The following is a 23,258-nucleotide window of genomic DNA, read 5'->3' as shown; positions in this document are numbered from 1 at the left end:
CTTATCAATTTACTCTTTTCCCACTTTCAAGAATTTCATATCATATTTACCAAGAGTACTTCATTATTTTTTGTTACTAGTATATGTACACGTTTCAATTCATTGTGTTATCCGACTAGTGACAATGGAGTTTGACGTTTTCTAGAATCTCCTTAATTTCATTTTCGCTTGTCAGTTTAACTTTTTCTCACTAATTCATATCATGTAGAAAGAGTTGTTCACTAGGTTTTGTGAAAGTTTATCTGCACGTTTCAATTCATTCTGGACAATAATATATGTAGTTTAATTTTTTCTTGATTCTTCTTTTCTTTTATCACTTTCAAGAATTTCATATCATAATTAACGAGGGTTCTTCACTACCTAGGATTTCTTAGTGAGAACAATAATGGTGTTAGATGTTTTCTTCAGAAGTCATAACCACGTGATTACTACAACAAAATCATGAGCTGATAGCTTGCACGGAGAGCAATTCCCTAACATGACGAAGTTTAATTTCCACCAGTATATATCCTTCTTAATAACAAGTTACTTAAGCCAATATTTCAAAAGGCAAAATATTAAATAGGAACTCGATACAGGGCAAGGCACACGTAAAATGTCCTCAAGCAAAACATGGGGCTCTTTTCTCGCAAGGCCTACGCATCAAGTGCTAGCGCTCGGACATAATTCGGGTTGCTTCCAACACCCAATGCATGAGGCTCGCCCACCAATTTTTGTTCAATTGTGTGTAATAATTAGTCTTGTAGACTCTTGAAATTTTTAATTAAACCTTGACTCTTCAAAAGGCCCTTTGATCACAAGTCAGAAGTTGAAAATATTGAAACCTAATATCACATATTCTCTACTAAGAACACTATGAATGAGTTTTGATAGAATCTCTCATCTAAATAATCTTTCATGTTTAACTTTTGATGGGTCCTCATTATTTAATTCTCCATATTTTTCTCTTCAAATAGTGCATTTCACTCTATTTTGTTTGACAGCAATATCGTCTTTTACTATGGGGTGTGGAACTTGTATTAATTGGAGTAATAGTTAAGTGTTAGTAAGGAATCACTTACAATTAAATATTATGTAATTTTAAATTATTCCAATAAGACCAAAAGTCATTTTCTGATTTATCTGAAACTTGATTGCCTCTCAAATAAAAAAACTAATCAAAAATGAAAAGAATAGTTTCAAGGAAAAAAAATCGGATTACAGTATTAAAGATTGTTTCTTTATACATTTCCCCCCCAAGATGGTATTTTTCTCTTTTACAGTTTGAGTTGTTAGGACGTCGTATTATTCATAGTTATAGTATTTAAGAATTTATGTTAAATTTCATGACACTTACTGTAATTTTTCAATTTTATTTTTTAAAAGTATTTTTCATAATTCTTTCTATTTTTTACACTCATGTTTCTGTAATTATAAATTAGCAATAACAACAACCCAATGGAATTCCACAAGTGAGGTCTAGGGAGGATAATATGTATGCAGACTTTACCCCTACCGTGAGAATATAAAATTTTTATTTTCGATAGACCATCGGCTCAAGAAAGATGAAAAGAAACAGTAGTGTTTACCCAAAAAATCGGATAACGTTGAATTTATGTATGGTTCTAAGAGTAAGTAGATTCCTTTGATCTGAAGACAACAATACACGTATTTATGATGCAAAATAGAAAATGATGAACAAAGATACTTAGTGAGCTTTAGAAAGATAAACACAATGAATTCTTAATCCCCAGGAAGATGTCTTCTATTACAATCTATCTTGCCTTTTATAGCCAAGGATCACTACTTTATCTATAGCAACATAATGGAATAATATTACTAGTGGAGGACCCACGATGGTGTGTCTCCTCCTTAATTCCCGCCAAGATTCTCTCCTTTGGTGCGGTTGTAACAACTTTTTGTCTGTGAGCTCGATACCGACTCGAGCTCGGTGTCGGATCGGAACCTCGGCCTTGGTTTCGAGCTTGGTGATCACTTTCGGGCATCGATGTTCGGGACCTGTATCGGTCGATGTTACCTCGGTCGATTCGGACGCCCCAAGCTCGACGCCCCCATCTCGGAATTCGTTCGGGTTCTTCATGACGATACCCCTTGACTGAGATGCTATCCTCGATCGATCTTCATGATCGAGGATCGGTTTTAACCGTATACAAGTAGAAACAAGTAATATCAACAAATATGGTCAGAAGGATAGTAATAATGGGAAATGCGCCTCGCCTCTTCCATGGCCTTTTAGAATAAGTACTAATTTAAGCTAAAAGTTCATAAGAGTCACTATCTCTTTCAATTCTCAACTTATATTATTCATTAGGTATTTGAAAGACCTGTAACAATGTTGATATTGCATCTATAAGCTAGAAATCGAAGCATCTCATTTTATTTATGATATATCGTTTAAATTCACTTGATTTCGTTATTCTCAAAAGAGGTGTACTGTTCGTTCTGCCTTACGAGGTGGTGATCAATATGCAACGTCTATCGACACAATGATGGGAATTTGGAAGCACTTCCAATGGCATAGGGCGTGGCAAACAGAAGTTGTCTAACTTTATCCAATCCAGAATGTATAATAAACCATGTAGTCACAAGCCAGAGAAGACTTTTTTAACACATAATAATGGAGTATTATATACCATTGAAGTTGAAGATATAACTCAAATATTTAAGTCAATACCCTGGGGAGGCAATTGCTATCGTTTAATCACCCAAGATAAAGTTTATATTAGATTATCTATATATCATACAATCATTGTGTATTAAATAAATCAAAAGTTGCATTTTTTTTTTAAATGCTTAAAATCTTGGGTCAGCCCTTTTTTCGGCCCTCTGTATTTGGAATAAATTCGATCTAAGTTCATTGGTAAGGTCTTCTTGAATCAATACAACAGTTGACTTTTGAAAACTCTATAAACCTATATAAGCAACACTTCCCTTTTCCCTTTTCGTAAGTATCTCTCCTGCTAAACTCCTCACCATCCTTCTTCCCTAGGTACATTTTTTAGACGTGCTTGTTTTGATTCCTAGATAAATGCATATTCTTTTAAAAACTTTTTTGCATTTAGTTTTTATATTCTCACTACTAGCTCGTTGCACTTTTACAATTATGGGTTCATAACTTGTCACTCTTTGAAAATTTTAGTGATTTTTCATATATTATTTATTCATACTTTACGATAAAAATATTGGGTTCAGTTGAATGAGTGGTGTCTATGTTAATGTTTCGAGGCCGAATCATATTTCTTTAGGCAAAAACTAAATATTACTTTTTCAACTCATCTAAATTGTGGGTGTGTATAGTTAGTAATTAAGTGACAGAAAACAGTGATGGCCCATGAAGACAAAACCAAAGTAGATTATATTGTTTTTTAATTGCTTGAAATTTATTCATCCTCCGTTTGTATATTTGAACTTTGAAGGCAAAGAATGAGTCATCGGGTTAATGACTATTCTGGGGAGATGGATACAGACATAAGTAGAGTGGCTTCCTCAAGGAGACATTCAGACAACTTGCCTTATGTTCACAAAGTTGGAGTTCCTCCTAAACCAAACTTACTCAAGGAAATTACTGAAAGTGTTAAGGAAACATTTTTTCATGATGATCCTTTGCGACATTTTAAGGACCAATCTAAGACTAAGAAATTGCGTCTTGGCATTCAAGCTGTTTTTCCCATTCTTGATTGGGGAAGGTCTTATAATTTATCCAAGTTTAAAGGTGACCTTATTTCTGGCCTTACTATAGCCAGTTTGTGTATCCCTCAGGTAAATTACAAGAAACTAGTCATTCATTATTTGGACTTCTTTCTTCTGTTTTTTTAATTTGTTGCCATGTTAATTAACTACCTAGTGTTGGCCTTTCAGGATATTGGCTATGCAAAACTTGCAAATTTGGATCCTCAATATGGGCTATGTAAGTTCACTCCCCCTTTTAATCACTCGCAGATTCTCAATTTTAACATCCTTGACGGACTAACCCATCCTGTTTTTGAAATTATGGGTTCACAATTTAATATTGGTTGTTCTTCACTAGATATCTATAATATGTGTTGTAAATATTTGATTCAGTTGAAACCATAGTATAGTAGCTCCATCCGCCTCTAGCCCTACCCAGAAGGCAGATTTAGAACGGATTATGTGGGTTCAACTAAACTCGTTACTTTTGGCTCCACCAATATATACTAAAATATATAAATATAGTAAGAGAGGCGGACCTACATTACAGAATGAGGGGTCACCGACACTCGTGAAGTTCGATAAAAATTCTCTCTCTATATATATATGTATGTATGTATATGTCTTTAAAAATTAGTAATAAATTAGTAGTGGCACCCTATATACAAAACAAATTTTGGTTGAATGCAAATGTGCGTCCGCTACCTTTAAATACTGGATCCACTTCTGGCACCCACCAACTTTAAATTCTGGATTTGACTCTGGCCCGATGGTGCTCCCCTTCTTTATTACTTGCCTTTACTATCAGGTTGAAAGATTAATTTTCATTTGTTTATTACAGACAGTAGCTTTGTGCCACCCTTGGTTTATGCCTTCATGGGTAGTTCAAGAGATATTGCCATAGGGCCAGTTGCTGTGGTGTCACTCTTGCTTGGAAGCATGCTTCAGGCAGAATTTGATCCTGTTAAACAAAAACTCGAGTATCAGCGCCTTGCTTTCACTGCTACATTTTTTGCAGGGATTACACAGTTCATTCTTGGATTTTTCAGGTTATATTCTGCTTCCTTGAATATGGAACAATTACAATTCCTTGAAGGGGCTCAGATTATGAGTGTCAGACCTTTTAATTTTCGGTGTAAATTAAACTGTACTCTGTTTCAACTAAAATGCCATAGTAAAAAAGGTACATAAATAGTACTAAAAAGGTTCATAATTGAAAGGAGCGTCATGGACAGTGAAGATACATATAGCTGAATTCAACTGAAGCTTTGTAATTGTTATCCTTAAAAGGTTCATAGTTAGAGAAAACTGTTTGACTGTACAAATAGATATTACATACAAATGGATATATAGAAATAGTATTAGATATAGGCTAGATGCTTTAACATGTATGTTACTAATCTCAATTCTTTCCTATGGCATTTTAGCACTAGAATAAGCTGACTTGTATTCTTTTTTTCTCTGTTTAATTAGGTTGGGTTTCTTGATTGACTTTCTGTCTCATGCTGCCATAGTTGGCTTCATGGCTGGAGCAGCCATTACTATCAGTCTTCAACAGCTGAAAGGTCTGCTTGGCATAAAGAAATTCACAAAGGAAACTGGTATTGTTTCTGTTATGAGATCAGTTTTTGCTGCAGCACATCATGGGGTCAGACAAATCTCAATGTATTCCCTTTTTGTTTTCTTCAACTGTTAATAGAGCTAACTATCATTCTCTTTTGGACCAGTGGAACTGGCAGACTATTGTGATTGGTGTATCTTTCTTGGCTTTCCTTCTAGTCGCCAAGTTTATTGTAAGAATCAAAATAAGTACAACTAATTATGTTACCATCATGGTTGATCTGATTGCCAATTATTAATGCTTTTTGTTTTGCCTTTTATTGTTGAACAGGGAAAAAAGAACAAGAAATACTTTTGGGTGCCTGCAATTGCTCCAATGATATCCATTATCCTCTCGACGTTATTTGTGTTTATCTTCCATGCTGAAAAACATGGTGTCCAAATTGTGAGTTCTTTTACATTATCATAGTTCTTATGTTATCTCTGTATTATTTTTATCTTCCTTTTTTTTTGTGCCTTACGTTTGATCTTTTTATAACATCAAGGTAAGACACATCGATCGAGGGATCAATCCACCATCACTGAAGCAAATTTATTTCAGTGGTGAAAATTTAACCAAAGGATTCAAAATTGGTGCAATTTCTGGTTTGATAGCACTAACTGTAAGTTATGCTTCCCATCACATTAATATTCATTTCTTGGCCAGTTATCAAAAAGCTTATTTTTATTGTACAAACTTGTTGAATTATAGGAAGCTGCTGCTATTGGAAGAACATTTGCAGCATTGAAGGATTACCAATTGGATGGAAACAAAGAAATGGTTGCTTTAGGAACAATGAATATAGTTGGCTCAATGACATCCTGCTATGTGGCTACAGGTAGGTGCAAAACACAGCGAAACAAGTCTATTACTAATTCCCACCTAAAATTTTCAGTAAATTGATTGCAAATGAACTTGCAATTGTTGCGCAGGATCCTTTTCTCGTTCAGCAGTCAACTATATGGCTGGATGCCATACGGCAGTCTCAAACATTATCATGTCTTGTGTTGTGTTACTAACTTTAGAATTGATCACACCATTGTTCAAGTACACGCCGAATGCTATATTGGCTTCCATCATCATATCTGCAGTTATCGGGTTGATAGATATCGATGCAATGAAACTCCTATATAAGATTGACAAGTTTGATTTCGTTGCTTGCATGGGAGCTTTCTTAGGGGTGATTTTCGAGTCTGTTGAAATAGGCCTCTTGATCGCGGTAAACAAGCTGGACAATTCTTCTTTTATCTTAATTTCTTGGATTGATTACATCAATACTAAGGCAATTTTTGATCCTCAAAATTTTCATTTATTAGGTTGCTATATCATTTGCCAAAATCCTCCTCCAAGTTACAAGGCCTCGGATTGCTGTTCTTGGGAAGGTCCCTAGGACTACTGTATACAGAAATATACAGCAATATCCAGAAGCAACAAGGGTCCCTGGAATTCTTATTGTGAGAGTTGATTCTGCTATTTACTTTTCCAACTCCAACTATATGAGGGACAGGTACTAATTGCTACTTCATTAGCTTGACGATATAAGTTGGATTCGTATTAAAATCAAAGTTTTGCAGGATACTAAGATGGCTAACTGATGAAGACGAAATGCTAAAAGAAACTAACCAACAAAAGATCCAGTATTTGATAGTTGAAATGTCGCGTAAGGAATTCTCCAAAAACTATATTCTTCGAATTCTTTGTCCCTGAGGTTTTGATTGAGTAACTTGATTCTTGCTCTCTTGCAGCTGTTACTGATATAGATACAAGTGGAATTCATTCCTTAGAAGATTTGTTCAAGTCCCTCCAGAAAAGAGATGTTCAAGTAAGCTAAAACTAGTATAGAAATTTTACATTTGTACCAATCTTTTTGAGGGTCTAATATATTTATGTACACTTTTGATTGTTTACAGCTTGTTCTGGCAAATCCGGGGCCACTGGTGAATGACAAGCTTCATGCATCTGGTTTTCCAGACATGATTGGAGAAGACAAGATTTTCCTAACTGTGGCAGATGCTGTCATGACATTTGCCCCAAAAATGGAGCCCTGAATCTTGACAAATACAGTAAAAACACTTACAAAAGAACTATGTTAGTATCAAAGAATCAGATGTTTAACTTAAGAAAGTTCAAGGTGTCTATATGATGGTTGGGGGGGGGGGGGGGGGGGGTTTGTAAATTTGCCTTTTTTTTTTCCTTTCACACATATGTATCTTTCTTTATTTTTTTCAAACTCCATGTATTCCTTTGGTGGTACTTCTTTCGCATACAATGTTTTAGAGAGAGTACTGCATAACTAATTTACCTTGTATTTTTGGTGTGTTGACTTGGGTATGAGAAATGTGTTGGAAGATTGAGTAATGCACAATATGCTTTCTTGTTTGACTTGTAATGATCATTTATGCAACCTAAAAACATGTAAAATTCATAGTATTGTTATTGAATTATCAATAGCATATTCAGTCTCACAACTCGTCCGGTTTAGTTATTATGTTAACGAATTGGTTCACTACAGAAACCATAAGTTTGGGACTTTGGAACAGAACAAAAAAAGGGAGATTCAATCGAGTGTTTCACTCTCCCAAGGATTTACAAATGTATTGAATGTTCATACGAGAAAGTTAACTCATAGGTTTAGAACTTAGGGGTTATGGTCTTATTGGCGCATATCACAATGGGGTCTTTAACTTGGTTGATATCGTAACAAGTTAGCTGTAGGGAAATATGTGGTTGGATTGAATCTTTTCCGAGGTAAATACTTTCTTCCCCAACTTTCCACTTGAATTTAGTCCCCCATTTACAGCCAAGAAAGTAACTTAATCCTTCAATTTTTTACTCGTATATAGTTCCTCATCTATACTCTCTGTAGTAACTTAACATCTTATTTTCAGTTATGATAAGATTTGGTTCATCACATATAATTAGCAATCATAACGAGATATTCCAACTGCAAGAACTCATTCTAATTTCTAGGCCAGAAAAATACATGTAGTAAGCATGTGAATCGAGTTGTCCTTTTTATTAAACATTATGACACCTACCTAAAATGGAATGTGAAATAGCATGTAGCTTTCTTTAAACCCTTTATCCAGATAATTATGAGATACTCCAATCATCAAACTTAATCTCAAAATATGATATTGTCACAAATAAAGAAAAGCTAGTATTACTCTAACAGACTAAACATGCTATTATTAAAGTTGACTTTGAGCTGTCATGCGATAATTGGATGCAATTATGGTTAAACAAGGCCACTAGCATCAGTTGCTTGTTTAAAGAAGAAATCTTGGGCCCAATTACAACCAACCCGAGTTGCTGTGTAGATCTCATCTACGCCAGAAACATTACAGAAAAATGTTGCTTAGAATAAAGAGAAAAATGCAGCTCCTATGGTCAGAGCCAGCGGCCCAAAAGATTGACAAAGTGAAGCTGAACCGGAGCTTCCAGGTGCTGGAGCAACCACGTTTGTCCCTGCAGCAGTACTTGGTGCACCTGCTGTCGCGCTTGGTGATACAGTAGTTGGGGAAAGAGCTGCAACAAAAAACATTAAAAAGTTCAAAAAAACAAAAAATCTCACCTACTTGGTGAACTAGTACAACTTCATTGTAACACAATCCATTTGACTCTTCTTAATTCTTGAGTTGCAAAATTGAACAGCAGTTCACTATGTATATAAACATTCTAAGGCAAGAGATGATCCAACCTTGAGAAGAGACAAAAGGCAACTAAAGTCCAGTATAACTAGTATCCTAGAAATGGTTAGAAGGACATATTTATTGACATTCTGTTCACATAACAAAATTGGGAGGAGATGATATCACAAGTTGAGACCAATTAAGAATCCACTATCCTGAAAGGTCACCGTATACAGTAAAAACCGGTTAGTCTTTCGTACGAACTGGTCGAAATGGTAATGCATTGGATCGGAGAAGCGTCTTCATAATATCAGGTTGAGGTCCGAAGTCAGGTCACCAAACTTCGAGCCCTAGGGACCGATCAATGTCGAGCTCGATATCATTATCGAGCTCGAGTCCAAATCGAACTATGATGAAGTTATCGAGCTTATGAAGCAGAGACCGACCAACACTGACCCCGAATCAATACAAGGATCCGAGTTAAGATCGAGGGCTCGAGTCGTTACCAAGCTCGAGTCAATATCGAGCTCATAGACAAGAGCCGTTGCAATCCCACTAGAGGAGAGAATCCTGGCAGGAATTATGGAAAAGTTGATTTATCATGGGTCTCCCACTACGAATTTTTAATTATATCTAAAGTAGGATCCCTCCACTATAAATGGGATGGTTGTTATTTCTGTAAGGACCAAGTTTTTGCATACATTGTAACTGAGATATCATACACTCCTATATTGAAGAGTTATCCTTTTTTATCTTCATAAATAGATTCATCTTGCTTAATTTATAAATCATCTTCTTTCCAACTTTGCTTATTTTTCATTCTCTGAGGTCAATACTTGATATTTCTATTCATTCTTACGATTTGTGTCAACTTATACCACATACCCTTAGAAATACGTACAAATTTAACTCAATTCGTTTTTCGGTTAAACATTTTGGCGCACACCGTGGGGCTAAGGATAACAGTGGCTATTTGACACGAATCTCTGAAATACTGGCCATTTCACGCTTATTTTGAAGCATCTCTGATTTCATATTAGCAACAGCAAATTCCCGATCAATGGCCTTGCCTATCAACAACGAAGCTGGCCTTCAAGATGAGAACAATAACTTGGCGCCCGGTGGCGAAATGCCGCTCGTCAACGCCGTTGGAGCTCGAGTCGAAGTACCCTTGAATGTTAAATCACATGTGGCCATCGAGGCAGGCCAACGTTCTGAACCTGAAAATAGCATTCATAGTGGTACTCGATCTGCAGCTTGAGATACCCATAATGTTGAAGAAAACGGAGTCAGCTTGCGTATGATTTTCGAAATGTTGCAAGCTCAACAGGTAGCAATAGCTCAGTTGCAGAGTCAAACCCAGATACCGAGCAGGCCGGAGTCCAATCCGCCCCAGGAAGTCACTCACAAAATGGAACCAGTTGTAGTGAGGCCAAATGAGCAAGAATCGGGGACTAATCCCGAAATTGTTAAGATGTTCGAGAAACTGACAAAACGAATAGAATCAGGAGAAAAAAGGATTAAAGAAAATAACAAAAAGGTGGAAACATACAACTCCAAGGTTGATCAGATCCCGGGGCACCCCCGATATTGAAAGGCTTAGATTCCAAAAAATTCGTACAGAAGCCTTCCCCCCCGAGCGCGGCCCCTAAACCAATCCCAAAGAAGTTTCGCATGCCCGAAATTCCTATGTATAATGGGACGACCGACCCCAACGAACATGTCATATCTTACACATGTGCCATTAAAGGAAACGATCTAGAAGATGATGAAATCGAATCCGTATTATTGAAAAAATTCGGTGAAACCCTGTCGAAGGGGGCAATAATATGGTATCATAATTTACCATCTAACTCTATTGATTCTTTTGCTATGCTTGCAGATTGTTTCGTAAAAGCACATGTCGGGGCCATAAAAGTCGAGACCCGAAAGTCGGACCTATTCAAGGTAAGACAAAGGGATAACGAGATGCTAAGAGAATTTGTATCTCGTTTCCAAATGGAACGAGTGGATCTACCACCAGTGACAGACAATTGGGTTGTTCAAGCTTTAACTCAAGGTCTGAACGAATAAAGTTCGATGGCTTCACGGCGGCTGAAGCATAACCTAATCGAATACCCAGCTATTACTTGGGTTGATGTGCACAATCGGTATCAATCTAAAATAAGGGTCGAAGACGACCAGTTGGATTCCGGGTCCGGTTTTAAAGGGATACCGATCGAGAACCAAGGTCAAGCAAGGATCGATACCGGCCGTACAACGGAGATCACCGGGGTAGCAAACTTTCACGAGGCGAAAAGAGAAATGATCGAAGCCAACGGTCTCGGGGACTGATGAACAGAAATGGATTTGATAGGCATACCAGACCTAAGGAAGTACCACAGTTATCAGAGTATAACTTCAGGATCGATGCATATGCCATCGTGTCGGCTATCGGACGCATCAAGGACACTAAATGGCCTCGACCCATGCAGACCGATCATGCCCAGAGGAACCCCAATCAAATGTGTGAATATCATGACACCCATGGACACTGAACGGAAGATTGTAGGCAACTAAGAGAGGAGGTAGCCCGGTTATTCAATTAAGGGCATCTTCGAGAATTTTTAAGTGACAAAGCCAAAAACCATTTCAAAAATAGGGATTTCGGTAAACAAAACGAACAGGAAAAAACCACAGCACGTCATCCACATGATCATCGGTAACGTCGATACCCCTCAGGAGCCGGTACTTAAACACACTAAGACATCGATTATGAAAGAAAAGCGATCTCTAACTTGGGATTACGCACCCATAGGAACCTTGTCCTTTAATGATGAAGATGCAGAAGGAGTCATGCAACCTCACAACGATGCACTGATAATATCCGTACTCATGAATAAAACTAAAATTAAGCGTGTGTTAATTGATCCAGGTAGCTCGGCCAACATTATTAGATCGAAGGTTGTAGAACAGCTCGGTCTACAGGACCAGGTCGTATCCGCAACCCTGGTTCTAAACAGATTCAATATGACATGTGAAACTACCAAAGGCGAGATAATTCTGCCGATAAACGTGGCCGGGACTATCCAGGAAGCGAAGTTCCACGTAATAGAAGGCGATATGAGATACAATGCCCTTTTTGAAAGGCCATAGATACACAATATGAAAGCTGTACCTTCGACCTTCCACCAGGTTCTTAAATTCTCAACATCGGAGGGAATCAAAACAGTATACGGGGAACAACCGGCCGCAAGGGAAATGTTTGCCGTCGAAGAAGCAATTCTGATATCCTCGCCTTCATCGACAAAGGGTTCGGGCTCGAAGGAGGAACACGATGCCAAATAGCAATCACAGACGTCAGCTTCGAACCAACTAGAAGATCAGAAGATTGACGAAGATGATGAGCAAGGGATCCCAAGATCCTTCGTGGTCCCCGCTGATTCCAGTGCTACCCAATCAACGGTCGAAGAACTGGAGTAAGTCGTACTATTCAAATATCTGCCCGAACGAAAGGTATACCTGGGAACGGGATTAACCCCCGAACTCAGGAAAAAGCTTATTCGATTTCCTATTGATAATATAGATTGTTTTGCTTGGTCCCATTTAGACATAACAGGGATCCCACCGGATATAACGACGCATCAGCTAAGCCTGGACCCTAGGTTCAAACCGGTGAAGCAAAAAAGAAGACCCTAGTCCGAGGTAAAACACGCATTCATAAAGAACGGGGTAACTAAACTTCGAGTTCGAATCCCTCACTCGACTACTAAGCCTACGGGCTACCTTATTTCGAGTTCGAGCAAACACTCACTCGACCATTAAGCCTACGGGCTACATTACTTCGAGTTCGAATCACTCACTCGACCAATAAGCCTACGGGCTACCTTATTTCGAGTTCGAGCAAACACTCACTCGACCATTTAGCCTACGGGCTACATTATTTCGAGTTCGAATCAGTCACTCGACCATTAAGCCTAAGGGCAACATTACTTCGAGTTCGAATCACTCACTCGACTACTAAGCCTACGGGCTACCTTATTTCGAATTCGAGCAAACACTCACTCGACCATTAAGCCTACGGGCTACATTACCTCGAGTTCGAATCACTCACTCGACTAATAAGCCTACGGGCTATATCATCTCGAGTTTGAGCAATCACTACTCGACCATTAAGCCTACGGGCTACATTACTTCGAGTTCGAATCACTCACTCGACTACTAAGCCTACGGGCTACCTTATTTGGAGTTCGAGCAAACACTCACTCGACCATTAAGCCTACATGCTATATTACCTCGAGTTCGAATCACTCACTCGACTAATAAGCCTACGGGCTACATCATCTCGAGTTTGAGCAACCACTCACTCGACCATTAAACCTACGAGCTACATTACTTCAAGTTCGAATCAGTCACTCGACCATTAAGCCTATGGGCTACATTACCTCAAGTTCGAATCACTCACTCGACTACTAAGCCTACGGGCTACTCTTATTTCGAGTTCGAGCAAACTCTCACTCGACCATTAAGTCTACGGGCCACATTACTTCAGGTTCAAACAATCACTCAACTCGACTACTAAGCCTATGGGCTACCTTATTTCGAGTTTTGAGCAAGTAGTCACTCGGTTATGAAGGCTACAAGATCCAAATTCGATCAAATTGCCAAAACCTTATGAAAACCTTCATAAGACATGGATAAAACAAAATCTTCTAAAGGCAGAGAATAAAGCGGAGCCGAATCAGGAAAAGAAAAGATCTTTATATATACAAGAATATTTACAATGTCCGAACAGGACACTACACAAAAAAACCAAAATGAAAACTAAGGGATAAGTTTCTTGGTTATCTACGGGGGCAGTCTCTTCTCCATCGGGCTCCTCCCCGCTCTCGGACCCACTCTTGCTCCCATCATTGACATCATCATCATCACCACCATCATCATCATCGGATGCCAAGGCTTCAGCATCGGCTTCAAGCTCTTTTGCTCTTTTTATCTCTTCGGTGAGATCGAAGCCTTGAGCATGGATCTCTTCGAGGGTCTCCCTCAGAGATCGGCATTTAGCAAGTTCGGCAACCCAATATGCTCGAGTATTGGCGGTCTAGGCTACCTCTCTTGCTTGTACCTGAGAAGCTTTAACATCCGCCCGATAGACGGCCACTAATACATTCGCTTAGGACTTTGCCTTTCTGGCATCAGATTTGGCCTTGGCAAGTTCGGAGGCCAACCGAGCCTCGAGTTCCTCAATTTGTCTCGCTTGAACCGAGCTCTTCACCTTCATGACTTGAAGTTGGCTTGCAGTCGATGACAATTGGGTCCGAACAATCTCCTTTTCTTTAGCAAGATAGTCCATGCCATCTTTCCATCCCATGGTCTCCGCCCTTATTATATCAACTTCCTCACGAAGCTGCCCGATCGTCTAGAGTTTCTACTGCAGTTGTGAGATTGAAATATTAGCCTCCAATCCTGAATCAAGCTCATGAGTTCTTAATATTATCATTACCTGCTCGGTCAGGTCGGTCTGGTCTTGATGAGCCTTGGCCAACTCAGTTCGAATGCCTTTGATTTCTTCTTCTCTTTGATCGGAAAGGAGTCTGAGGACATTCCTCTCCTCTGTAACTCGTCGGAGGTCGGCCTCGAATCGATGTAGCTCAGCTCGAGACCGAGAACATGCTTCTCGATGAATCGCGACGGCCTGCGAAGAAAGAAGAAAATAAGTTAGAAAAGAATAGCAAACATAAAAATAATATCAACGAAGAGAGTTAAAGCTTACCCGATTCAGAGCTTGCTGCATTTCGCAGAAAAGTCCCGACACATCACTAGGGCTAGCAGCGTCCTCGACCCCAGTAAACAAACCACTGAAGGGGTCCTCCCCTTCATGAGACCAGCTCATCTCAAGGGCCCCCAAAGCTTGGGCTTCCCGAATCGCCCATTCGGAAAAGGCAGGGAGAGTGGGCAAGTCTCCGATTACTATTGCCCCAAGCGACTCACTTGGGGCGTTCTCCTCAGTTCAGAGAGCTTCAGGACCGGCCCATTCCGATATACCCACCGGTTGTTGACTTCGGTGGGAAGCATCCTCGATCTCCAATGATTTGGGGACTCTGCCCGAACCTTCCCTCGACATCTCCTCAGTCTGAGGCGGAGCTTTATAAATCACCATCGATTCAGCTGCCTTTGGGGCATCGATGGATTTCTTCATTCGGGCCACCAACACGGACCCGTCGTTTTCTTCTTCTTCGTCTTCATCCCTTAGACGCAGTACTGATTCTACGGTCAAAGGAATGGTATTCTTCCTCGGCTTTCGAGTCATCCTCATCTTCGATTTTGGATCTTCAGAGGCGGAGGCCCTTTTTCTCTTATTATCCTTCACCGGCTTTGGATCAGAGGCCGAAGCCTCTTCCTCGACGGATGAGGGCCTCAAAACCGCATCTTTGCCCACACCTACATACATGAAAATTGATTTAAATATATGGAAAACATCTCGTTCGAACTACCAAAGATACGAGAAAGAGGCTCACCATGATTTTTGGCCTCCCATCGGCCCTTTGACAAATCACACCACAAGCGCTCGGCGTATGTGGAGGTCGAAGCTAGATCCCGTACCCAGTTCTTGAGATCGGGGACTGCACCGGGCATCCAAGGAACCGCTGCATCACAAAAGGGGCATATCGGTGAGAAAAGGAATGAAGGGGCAAAATAGTAGAAGATAACAACAGAATTACACTTACGCTTCATGTTCCACTTCAGTCGGAATCAGGTCTGAAGTATTTACTCGAACGAACCTGCTGATCTAGCCTCGATCCCTGTCCTCATCTATACTCGAGAACAGGACCTTGGTAGCCCGACGTTGAAGCTTTATTAATCCGCCTAGAAAGAGGCGAGGGCAGTACAATCGGATGAGATAGTCGAGGGTAAAAGGCATTCCCTCGATTTTGTTCACAAAGTAACGGATCAAAATAACGATCTACCAAAAAGAAGGATGGATCCGACCTAGGGTTATTTGGTATTGACGGCAGAAATTAATAATAACAGGGTCGAGGGGACCTAACGTGAAAGGGTAAGTATACACACTTAAAAACCCTTTCACATAAGTGGTGATATATTCTTCAGAAGACGGGATTACTATTTCTTTGTTCTCCCAATTGCAATCTTTCTTTAGCTGTTCGAGGTGCCTCTCGGTTATCGAACACATATACCTCGATACTGGCTCACATCGGCCGGGAACCGACGAGCCTTTGTCGACCTTAAAATCAGACGTAAGAACACATGCCCCATGAACGTATTTCTCAGGCCATGGCTCCACCGGTGTTTTGTCGGCGGCAGGCTGTAAAGAAGAAGCTTTTTCTTTCTGAGGAATGGTTTTTGATGTTTTCGTCATTTTTGGATTAAAATATCGAGAATAGAAGGAGGTAATAAAGATTTGATTGTTTTGAAGAAAGATTTTGCAGAGAAGAATCACAGATTTGCGAGTAAATTCAGAAAGTGTGAGAAAGAAGTTAAGAAATTTAGAGTTTGAAGATGTAAAAGTGATTAAAAGCAAAAAAGGGGTTATTTATAGGTATAGCAATGGCGGTTCAGTTTCGATAATGGCCGACCACCGTCTCACACGCATTAAATGCCTTGAAAAGCTAAACCGGCGAGACAGCTATCATGTGCGTCATGATCGAGCCCAATGTAAACGTCAGCTTATATCTGATCGAGCCGTTGAGAAATCATGTCGTTTCTCGTTGTATCCTTTCCGAGAAACGAGGGGACTATCTGTATACGGTAAAAATCGGTTAGTCTTTCGTACGAACTGGTTGAAATGGTAATGCATTGGATCGGAGAAGCGTCTTCATAATATCAGGTTGAGGTCCGAAGTCAGGTCACCAAACTTCGAGCCCTAGGGACCGATCAATGTCGAGCTCGAGTCCAAATCAAACTATGATGAACTTATCGAGCTTATGAGGCAGAGACCGACCAACACTGACCCCGAATCAATACAAGGATCCGAGTCAAGATCGAGGGCTCGAGTCGATACCAAGCTCGAGTCAATATCGAGATCATAGACAAGAGTCGTTGCAATCCCACTAGAAGAGAGAATCCTGGCAGGAATTATGGAAAACCTGATTTATCATGGGTCTCCCACTATGAATTTTTAATTATATCTAAAGTAGGATCCCTCCACTATAAAGGGGATGTTTGTTATTTCTATAAGGACCAAGGTTTTGCATACATTGTAACTGAGATATCATAAAGTCCTATATTGAAGAGTTATCCTTTTATAGCTCCATAAATAGATTCATCTTGCTTAATCTATAAATCATCTTCTTCCCAACTTTGCTTATTTTTCATTCTCTATAGTCAACACTTGATATTTCTATTCATTCTTACGATTTGTGTCAAGTTATACCACATACTCTTAGAACTACGTACAAATTTAACTCAATCCGTTTTTCGGAAAAACAGTCACATCATTGCAACCCAAACGCGAGACCTTTTTCCAGGATATATAAGCAAGTTTGAAATGTAAAGTAACATACTTTCATCGCATTGTGGAGGCTTCCCAACAATAAAAGTTAAAATGAGAGTGAAACACGAAAGTTGAAAGGAATCATATGCCATGATGGCAACTGAAACGTACTTCCTATACCCTCTGGAAATATATCATATATTAATCCCAAAATATTACAATAGTTATGTCCTCAAGAAAAACTTTCCCATTCCTGCGGTCAAAGCTAATATGTGAATGCAATATAAATGTGGGTCACTCAAAACATCCTGGTTAATCATGGTGCGTTAAATGATTCCAAATGAATCCTTGTCAAGAAGGTGGATTGACTCATTCAAAATCATGTACATGGTTAAACAAAAACTCCATAATCAAAACTTCATTTTATACAAATAATTCATTCTAAAATTCCGTACTCTAAGTATTTTCCCAACTATCTTGTTCGGTACAAAGTGTTTTCAACAAACAAACTAATCAACTTCCAACTTCCCAAAGTTGTCTAATCCACCGTGGAACAGAAAAGTTGAATATCGGATTTAGACGTAAGAAAAAAACTTTAATTTAGTCAATGAACTAGTGCAAAACCAATCTTCAATCGAATGGACTAATGTGAAAATAGGGTTGGGTCCATTTTAACAGAACAATCAGCTTTTTATGAACTGTACACACACTAAATTTAGGGCCCCTCGGAACATAAAAAGAGAAAAATTAGTGCATATCACCTTAAACTTACACTCAAAGCAAAAAGAAAAAAAGAGAAAAGGAATCTCTTTTGGATAGATTGAATACTTGCCTGGTATACCTCCGGAGGGTATATTGGAAATAGACTCTATATTGGAAATAGACACTCTATACTCACAAAGTAGGGGTAAGGTCTGCGTACACACTAACCTCCCAAGACCCTACGGTATGAGATAATACTGGGTATGTTGTTGTTGTTGTTTATACATCTAGAGGTCAAGCCCTAAGAATTTGAAATATAAAGCGTATCATAAAAAAGATTATTTCTTCACTCGTGTTCGCAAATATTGAGGACTTAGTGTGGCATTTAATCTTGTTCAAGCACGTTGCAATTTTCTATTTAGCCAAAGAAGCAGGCCGCAAATGCAAGTAGAGAAACGAAATTAAAATCAGAAAAGAAGCTTAAATTGTACATACCAGGTGCAGCTCCAGAGCCAATACTCACTGTAAAAACACAAAGGAAATTATTCAATTGAAATATCAACTCAAATCTCGAAATGAATTGCGAACACTACTCTAATTTTAAGTTTAAAATTTTGTTATTCATTAAGCAAAAAGCTGTTAACGGCCTCCTAAAAGCTATTAGTCAACAGAGACGCCAAGAAATCGAATCCCAAAAAAAGAAACTATTATGTATAGAAGATAACAGAAGAGATATAGGAGGAAAACATACATGTGTCTCTCTCCTAAAGCATAGAATAAGGAAAATATTTTACTTAATGAAATCATTGTTTGGTTACTTTGAATTTTGGTACTGCAGTATATATATTTTCTTCTAACGTTCGAGCCGTAAAACAGCCTATTGCAGACAATACACCATTGTGGTTCGGCCCTTACCCGAACCCCGCGCATAGCGGAAGCTTAGTGCACCGGCTGGCCTTAGTATATATATTTTCTTCATTTTCCACTAAAATTGAAAAATATATTGTTGTCTATAACAAATATTCCAGAATATAAAATGTTCATTCAACAATTAGACATAGTTGTTGTCAACCTTCAATAAGCAAGAATTTCATAAAAACATATATATTTATATCCAACATTACCATTAATTGTATGGATATCATTTAACTCAGAATAATGATTTCTAAAAGTGATGTATAGACATTTTTTCCGTACAAAATGAGAACCATAAACAACTGCAGATGCTAGATAAAACACATTCTCAGAATCTGACAGACAACAGAAAAAGAGAGACGGGGAGATAGATGGTAGTATATGGGGAAAGAAATGAAATCACAGAGCAGGTGAGAAATCACCATAACAAAACAAATATATTATGCATGTGATTAAGAAAGAAATAAAGAGATAGATGGGGTAAACGGGGTAACTCACAACCACAATTGGTAACAGAAGGAGCAGAGACATGGCAAGCGGAAGGCAAAGATAAGGCCTTTGTGATATTAAGAGCAACACCCAACTGAGCACTGTTCTTGAATCCTTCACAGAGACACTCAGCGTCTGTTTTCAACACCATTTTTAGACCAGAACAACAAGAACCCGCTGGTTTCTTCTCCGTACTGCCGTTGGTCACGAAAGACAAACAGTCGGCCAAGTTGAGTATCAGGTTGTTGCAATCTGCTGCTGGAGCAGGTGCCGATTGGTGTGCTGCTGACTCCACAGCAATGAAAGTGAAAATCCAGAATGAAACAAGGCATAACAGAGCCGTAACTGAGTTGAACCCACAAGCCATTTTTTTTTCTTTTTTTGGGTGTAAAAGTTGGTGAGTTGTAAGGAAATGGGAAAGGTTTCGAGTTGATGCGTTGTGGAGAAACGAGTGTCAGTGATAAATATATATAAAGTGGAGAAGATGGGAAAGGGAGGGCCGTATTTATTGTTAAGAAAGAGAATCGGTTGCTTTTTCCCGGACTCGGGTCCTGTGGGAGTGGGCTGAAAGAAGGTTACGATGTGAATGTAGAGAGACACGTTGCGATAATTACTAATTCCTCTTCGCACTCATTTGTGTAAAAATTCTTTCACTATCAAACAAAATTAAATACCACTAAGGGATTTTACATTTTCAAGCATCAATCTTAACTTACTGAACTGGCTTAGTAAATTAAAAATTATTGATTGTTAACTGTTCATACTTCATAGTAAGCAATGCAGAAGGCATAGTTTTGATTGCTCAAATTGCCCTTTCATGATTGAATATGAAAAACAAAATTGATCTTATCGTCCCTCAGACCTTCTCTCATCTATTTTATCTATTACTAATCTAAAAGTAGGGCAGCTGGTGGCATACTGTACTGAAGGATCATAATGTTATTGTTACTGATTTGATCGCTCCTCATTGTTAATTCAATTCAGATTCAAACATATATACGGTCGAAATCGGGCATGTCAGATTTTGTAGGCACGAGGAGCTGCCTCGAGGGTAAGCTCATGATAGACCAGGCTCGAGCTCAATGGCAGAGTATGGAGCATGAAGATCGAAGTGCTCGCTGAAGATTGAGACCGAGCATGACCGACTTCGAGTAATAACGGAATGGCAAAATATTAGCAACCGACCGAAGATCTCGGCGGAAATCCCAGAACAGATCGAATCAAGCGGTTATTGACGCCAATCATGGGATTTGTTTCCGTTATTAGAATTGTACCTTATTTAGGATTCCTCTACTATATAAAGAGGGACCTTATTCATTTGTAAGAGGCATTGATTCACTGATAAAGATATACAAAAATGTTGTTCTCTATTTTACTTACTATCCATTACTGTTCATCATTGTTTATCTTCCGCTCTTTACTGTTCTTCTTACCCAACCTCGAGACCATCTCGAATCGAGGTCGAAAGCACTGCTAGAACACTGGTTTAATTTATTTTACTATTCAGATTATTTATTCAATTCCTTGTTTGTCAATTGGTATTGGATAAAATCACGTATCATTAAAACCACTAAATAAGTTTAATTGTTACTCGAATTTTAGGGTAAACAGTTTGGCGCCCACCGTGGGGCTAAGGATAATAGTGATTGTTCAGTACTAATTCTGGTAAAATACTCTATTTTACGTTTGTTCTTGTTGAGTATCTTTGCTTTCAGGTTAAAAGATGTCAAACTCACAAAACGCATCCACACACGGTAACAATGGCCTCGGATTCCATGATGAAAACAAAAATGTGATCGCTCCAGGAATCGAGGTGCCACAGGCTAATCTCGGTGCAACACCGGTTGTCAACCCAGTCGATGTCAGTTCGCACGTTGCTCTAAACGCGGACCTAGGCGCAGATCTCGATGGGAGTGTACACAGAGAAGGCCGATCTAGTGACCAAGGAACACATGGCAGAAAAGACGAAGGCGTCAGTCTCCAATTGATATTCGAGATGCTTCAGGCTCAGCAAGCCGCTATTGCTCAGTTACAAAATCAACATAGAGTTCCGAATAGGGTCGAGCCGAAAATTACTTGCCGTACCGAGCCAGTACCGGAAAGGTCGAATGGTAATGAATCAGAGACTAATCTTGTAGTAATGAAAATGCTTGAGGAGCTCACAAAAAGAATTGAATCAGGGGAGAAGAGAATCGAAACCAACGATAAAAAAGTGGAGACATACAACTCTCGAGTTGATCAGATACTAGGGGCACCACCAATCTTGAGAGGGATGGATTCGAAGAAGTTTGTACAAAAGTCGTTTCCTCCAAGTGCGGCTCCGAAGCCTATTCCAAAGAAGTTTCGTATGCCAGACATACCCAAATACAATGGGACTACCGATCCCAACGAGCATGTTACTTCATATACATGCGCCATCAAGGGTAACGATTTAGAGGATGATGAAATCAAATTCGTGCTGTTAAAAAAATTCGGAGAGACCCTTTCGAAGGGAGCAATGATTTGGTATCACAACCTGCCACCAAATTCCATCGATTCATTTGCCATGTTAGCAGATTCTTTTGTAAAGGCACATGCCGGAGCCATAAAGGCCGCAACGAGAAAGTCGGACCTTTTCAAGGTAAGACAAAGGGATAATGAAATGCTAAGGGAGTTCGTGTCCCGATTTCAAATGGAACGCATGGAGTTGCCACCAGTCACAGATGATTGGGCCGTTCAAGCTTTCACCCAAGGGTTGAACGAACGGAGTTTGATAGCATCACGGCAGTTGAAACAAAATTTGATTGAGTATCCAGCTATAACTTGGGCAGATGTACACAATCGATATCAGTCGAAGATCAGGGTCGAGGTCGACCAATTAGGAGCCCCTTCCGGTTCAGTATATCCAAATAGGTCAACAGTTAAAAACCAGAGGGACGTCGACAGGGAGTCAAGGTCGAACAGGGACCGATATCAACCATATACCGCAGATCGAAGGAACAATGGTTCAGGATGCAATTCCGCCCGAAACGATCGAAGAAATGATCGTGGACAGAATTCTCGGGGACTTATGAGCAAAAGTGGTTTCGACAAGTATGCCGATCCCACAGAGGCACCTTGGTTATCGGAATATAACTTTTAGCATCCATGCATCGGGTATTGATTCGGCAATCGGAAGGATCAGAGATACTAGGTGGCCCAAACCCATACAAATCGATCCTTCCCAAAGAAACCCAAATTTGATGTGCAAGTATCATGGCACGCATGGTCACAAGACCGAGGATTGCAGGAAATTAAGGGAGGAGGTAGCCCGTCTATTCAATGAGGGTCACCTTCGGGAGTTCCTCAGCGATCGAGCTAAGAATCATTTAAGAGAAAGAGACGCCAACAGGAAAAATGAACAGGAGGAACCCCAACATGTCATTCATATGATCGTCGGAGGGGTCGACATCCCATAGGAACCCATATTCAAACGCACTAAGGTGTCAATCACTAGGGAAAAAAGAACACGAGATTATGTTCCCGAAGGTACTTTATCATTCAACAACGAAGAAACATAAGGCATTTCTCAGCCCCACAATGATGCTCTGGTAATTTCTATCTTATTAAATAAAGTTCAAGTTAAGCATGTTTTAGTGGATCCAGGTAGCTCAGCAAATATCATCCGATCGAGGGCCATGGAGCAGCTTGGCCTACAAAGTCAAATCGTACCCGCAACTCGAGTCTTAAACAGCTTCAATATGGCTAGTGAAACAACTTAATGGGAGATTATTCTACCAGTGAACATGGCTGGAACCATTCAAGATACCAAGTTCCATGTAATCGAAGGCGACATGAGGTA

General features: G+C 39.5%; 2 protein-coding genes across 2 annotated transcripts; one reads left to right on the top strand and one right to left on the bottom strand.

Annotated features, from left to right (window-relative positions):
• Positions 1-2,889: 2,889 nt before the first annotated feature.
• Positions 2,890-7,651, top strand: LOC104101609 (sulfate transporter 1.3-like). The gene is made up of 14 exons (XM_033657480.2): positions 2,890-2,989; positions 3,417-3,759; positions 3,859-3,907; positions 4,511-4,718; positions 5,143-5,317; positions 5,397-5,462; positions 5,561-5,674; positions 5,775-5,891; positions 5,981-6,107; positions 6,202-6,488; positions 6,586-6,776; positions 6,844-6,929; positions 7,015-7,091; positions 7,180-7,651. Exons 2-14 carry the CDS (start codon positions 3,424-3,426, stop codon positions 7,315-7,317), a joined length of 1,971 nt encoding a protein of 656 aa, XP_033513371.1. The 5' UTR covers positions 2,890-2,989; positions 3,417-3,423; the 3' UTR covers positions 7,318-7,651.
• A 781-nt stretch (positions 7,652-8,432) lies between these two features.
• LOC104101608 (non-specific lipid transfer protein GPI-anchored 11) lies at positions 8,433-19,920 on the bottom strand. Its single transcript, XM_009609090.4, has 3 exons — positions 19,448-19,920; positions 18,530-18,556; positions 8,433-8,797 (listed from the first exon to the last, which is right to left on the bottom strand). The coding sequence occupies exons 1-3, from the start codon at positions 19,803-19,805 to the stop codon at positions 8,628-8,630; spliced, it is 555 nt and encodes a 184-aa protein (XP_009607385.1). The 5' UTR covers positions 19,806-19,920; the 3' UTR covers positions 8,433-8,627.
• Between the last annotated feature and the right edge of the window lie 3,338 nt (positions 19,921-23,258).

Source organism: Nicotiana tomentosiformis, chromosome 7 (genome assembly GCF_000390325.3).
Source record: "Nicotiana tomentosiformis chromosome 7, ASM39032v3, whole genome shotgun sequence".
NCBI classification, from domain to species: domain Eukaryota; kingdom Viridiplantae; phylum Streptophyta; class Magnoliopsida; order Solanales; family Solanaceae; genus Nicotiana; species Nicotiana tomentosiformis.
This window is presented reverse-complemented; position numbering and strand designations above follow the sequence as displayed.

Bases quoted from the DNA above. Each gene is read 5' to 3' on its own strand.
- LOC104101609 (XM_033657480.2), top strand. From the start codon at position 3,424: ATGAGTCATCGGGTTAATGACTATTCTGGGGAGATGGATACAGACATA. The intron at 5,318-5,396 runs GTCAGACAAATC...CTTTTGGACCAG, and splicing joins TTGCTGCAGCACATCATGGG to TGGAACTGGCAGACTATTGT. The intron at 6,489-6,585 runs GTAAACAAGCTG...TTCATTTATTAG, and splicing joins AAATAGGCCTCTTGATCGCG to GTTGCTATATCATTTGCCAA.
- LOC104101608 (XM_009609090.4), bottom strand. From the start codon at position 19,805: ATGGCTTGTGGGTTCAACTCAGTTACGGCTCTGTTATGCCTTGTTTCA. The intron at 18,557-19,447 runs GTGAGTTACCCC...GTGTTTTTACAG, and splicing joins TTCTGTTACCAATTGTGGTT to TGAGTATTGGCTCTGGAGCT. The intron at 8,798-18,529 runs GTATGTACAATT...TTTTTGTTGCAG, and splicing joins TGGCTCTGGAGCTGCACCTG to CTCTTTCCCCAACTACTGTA.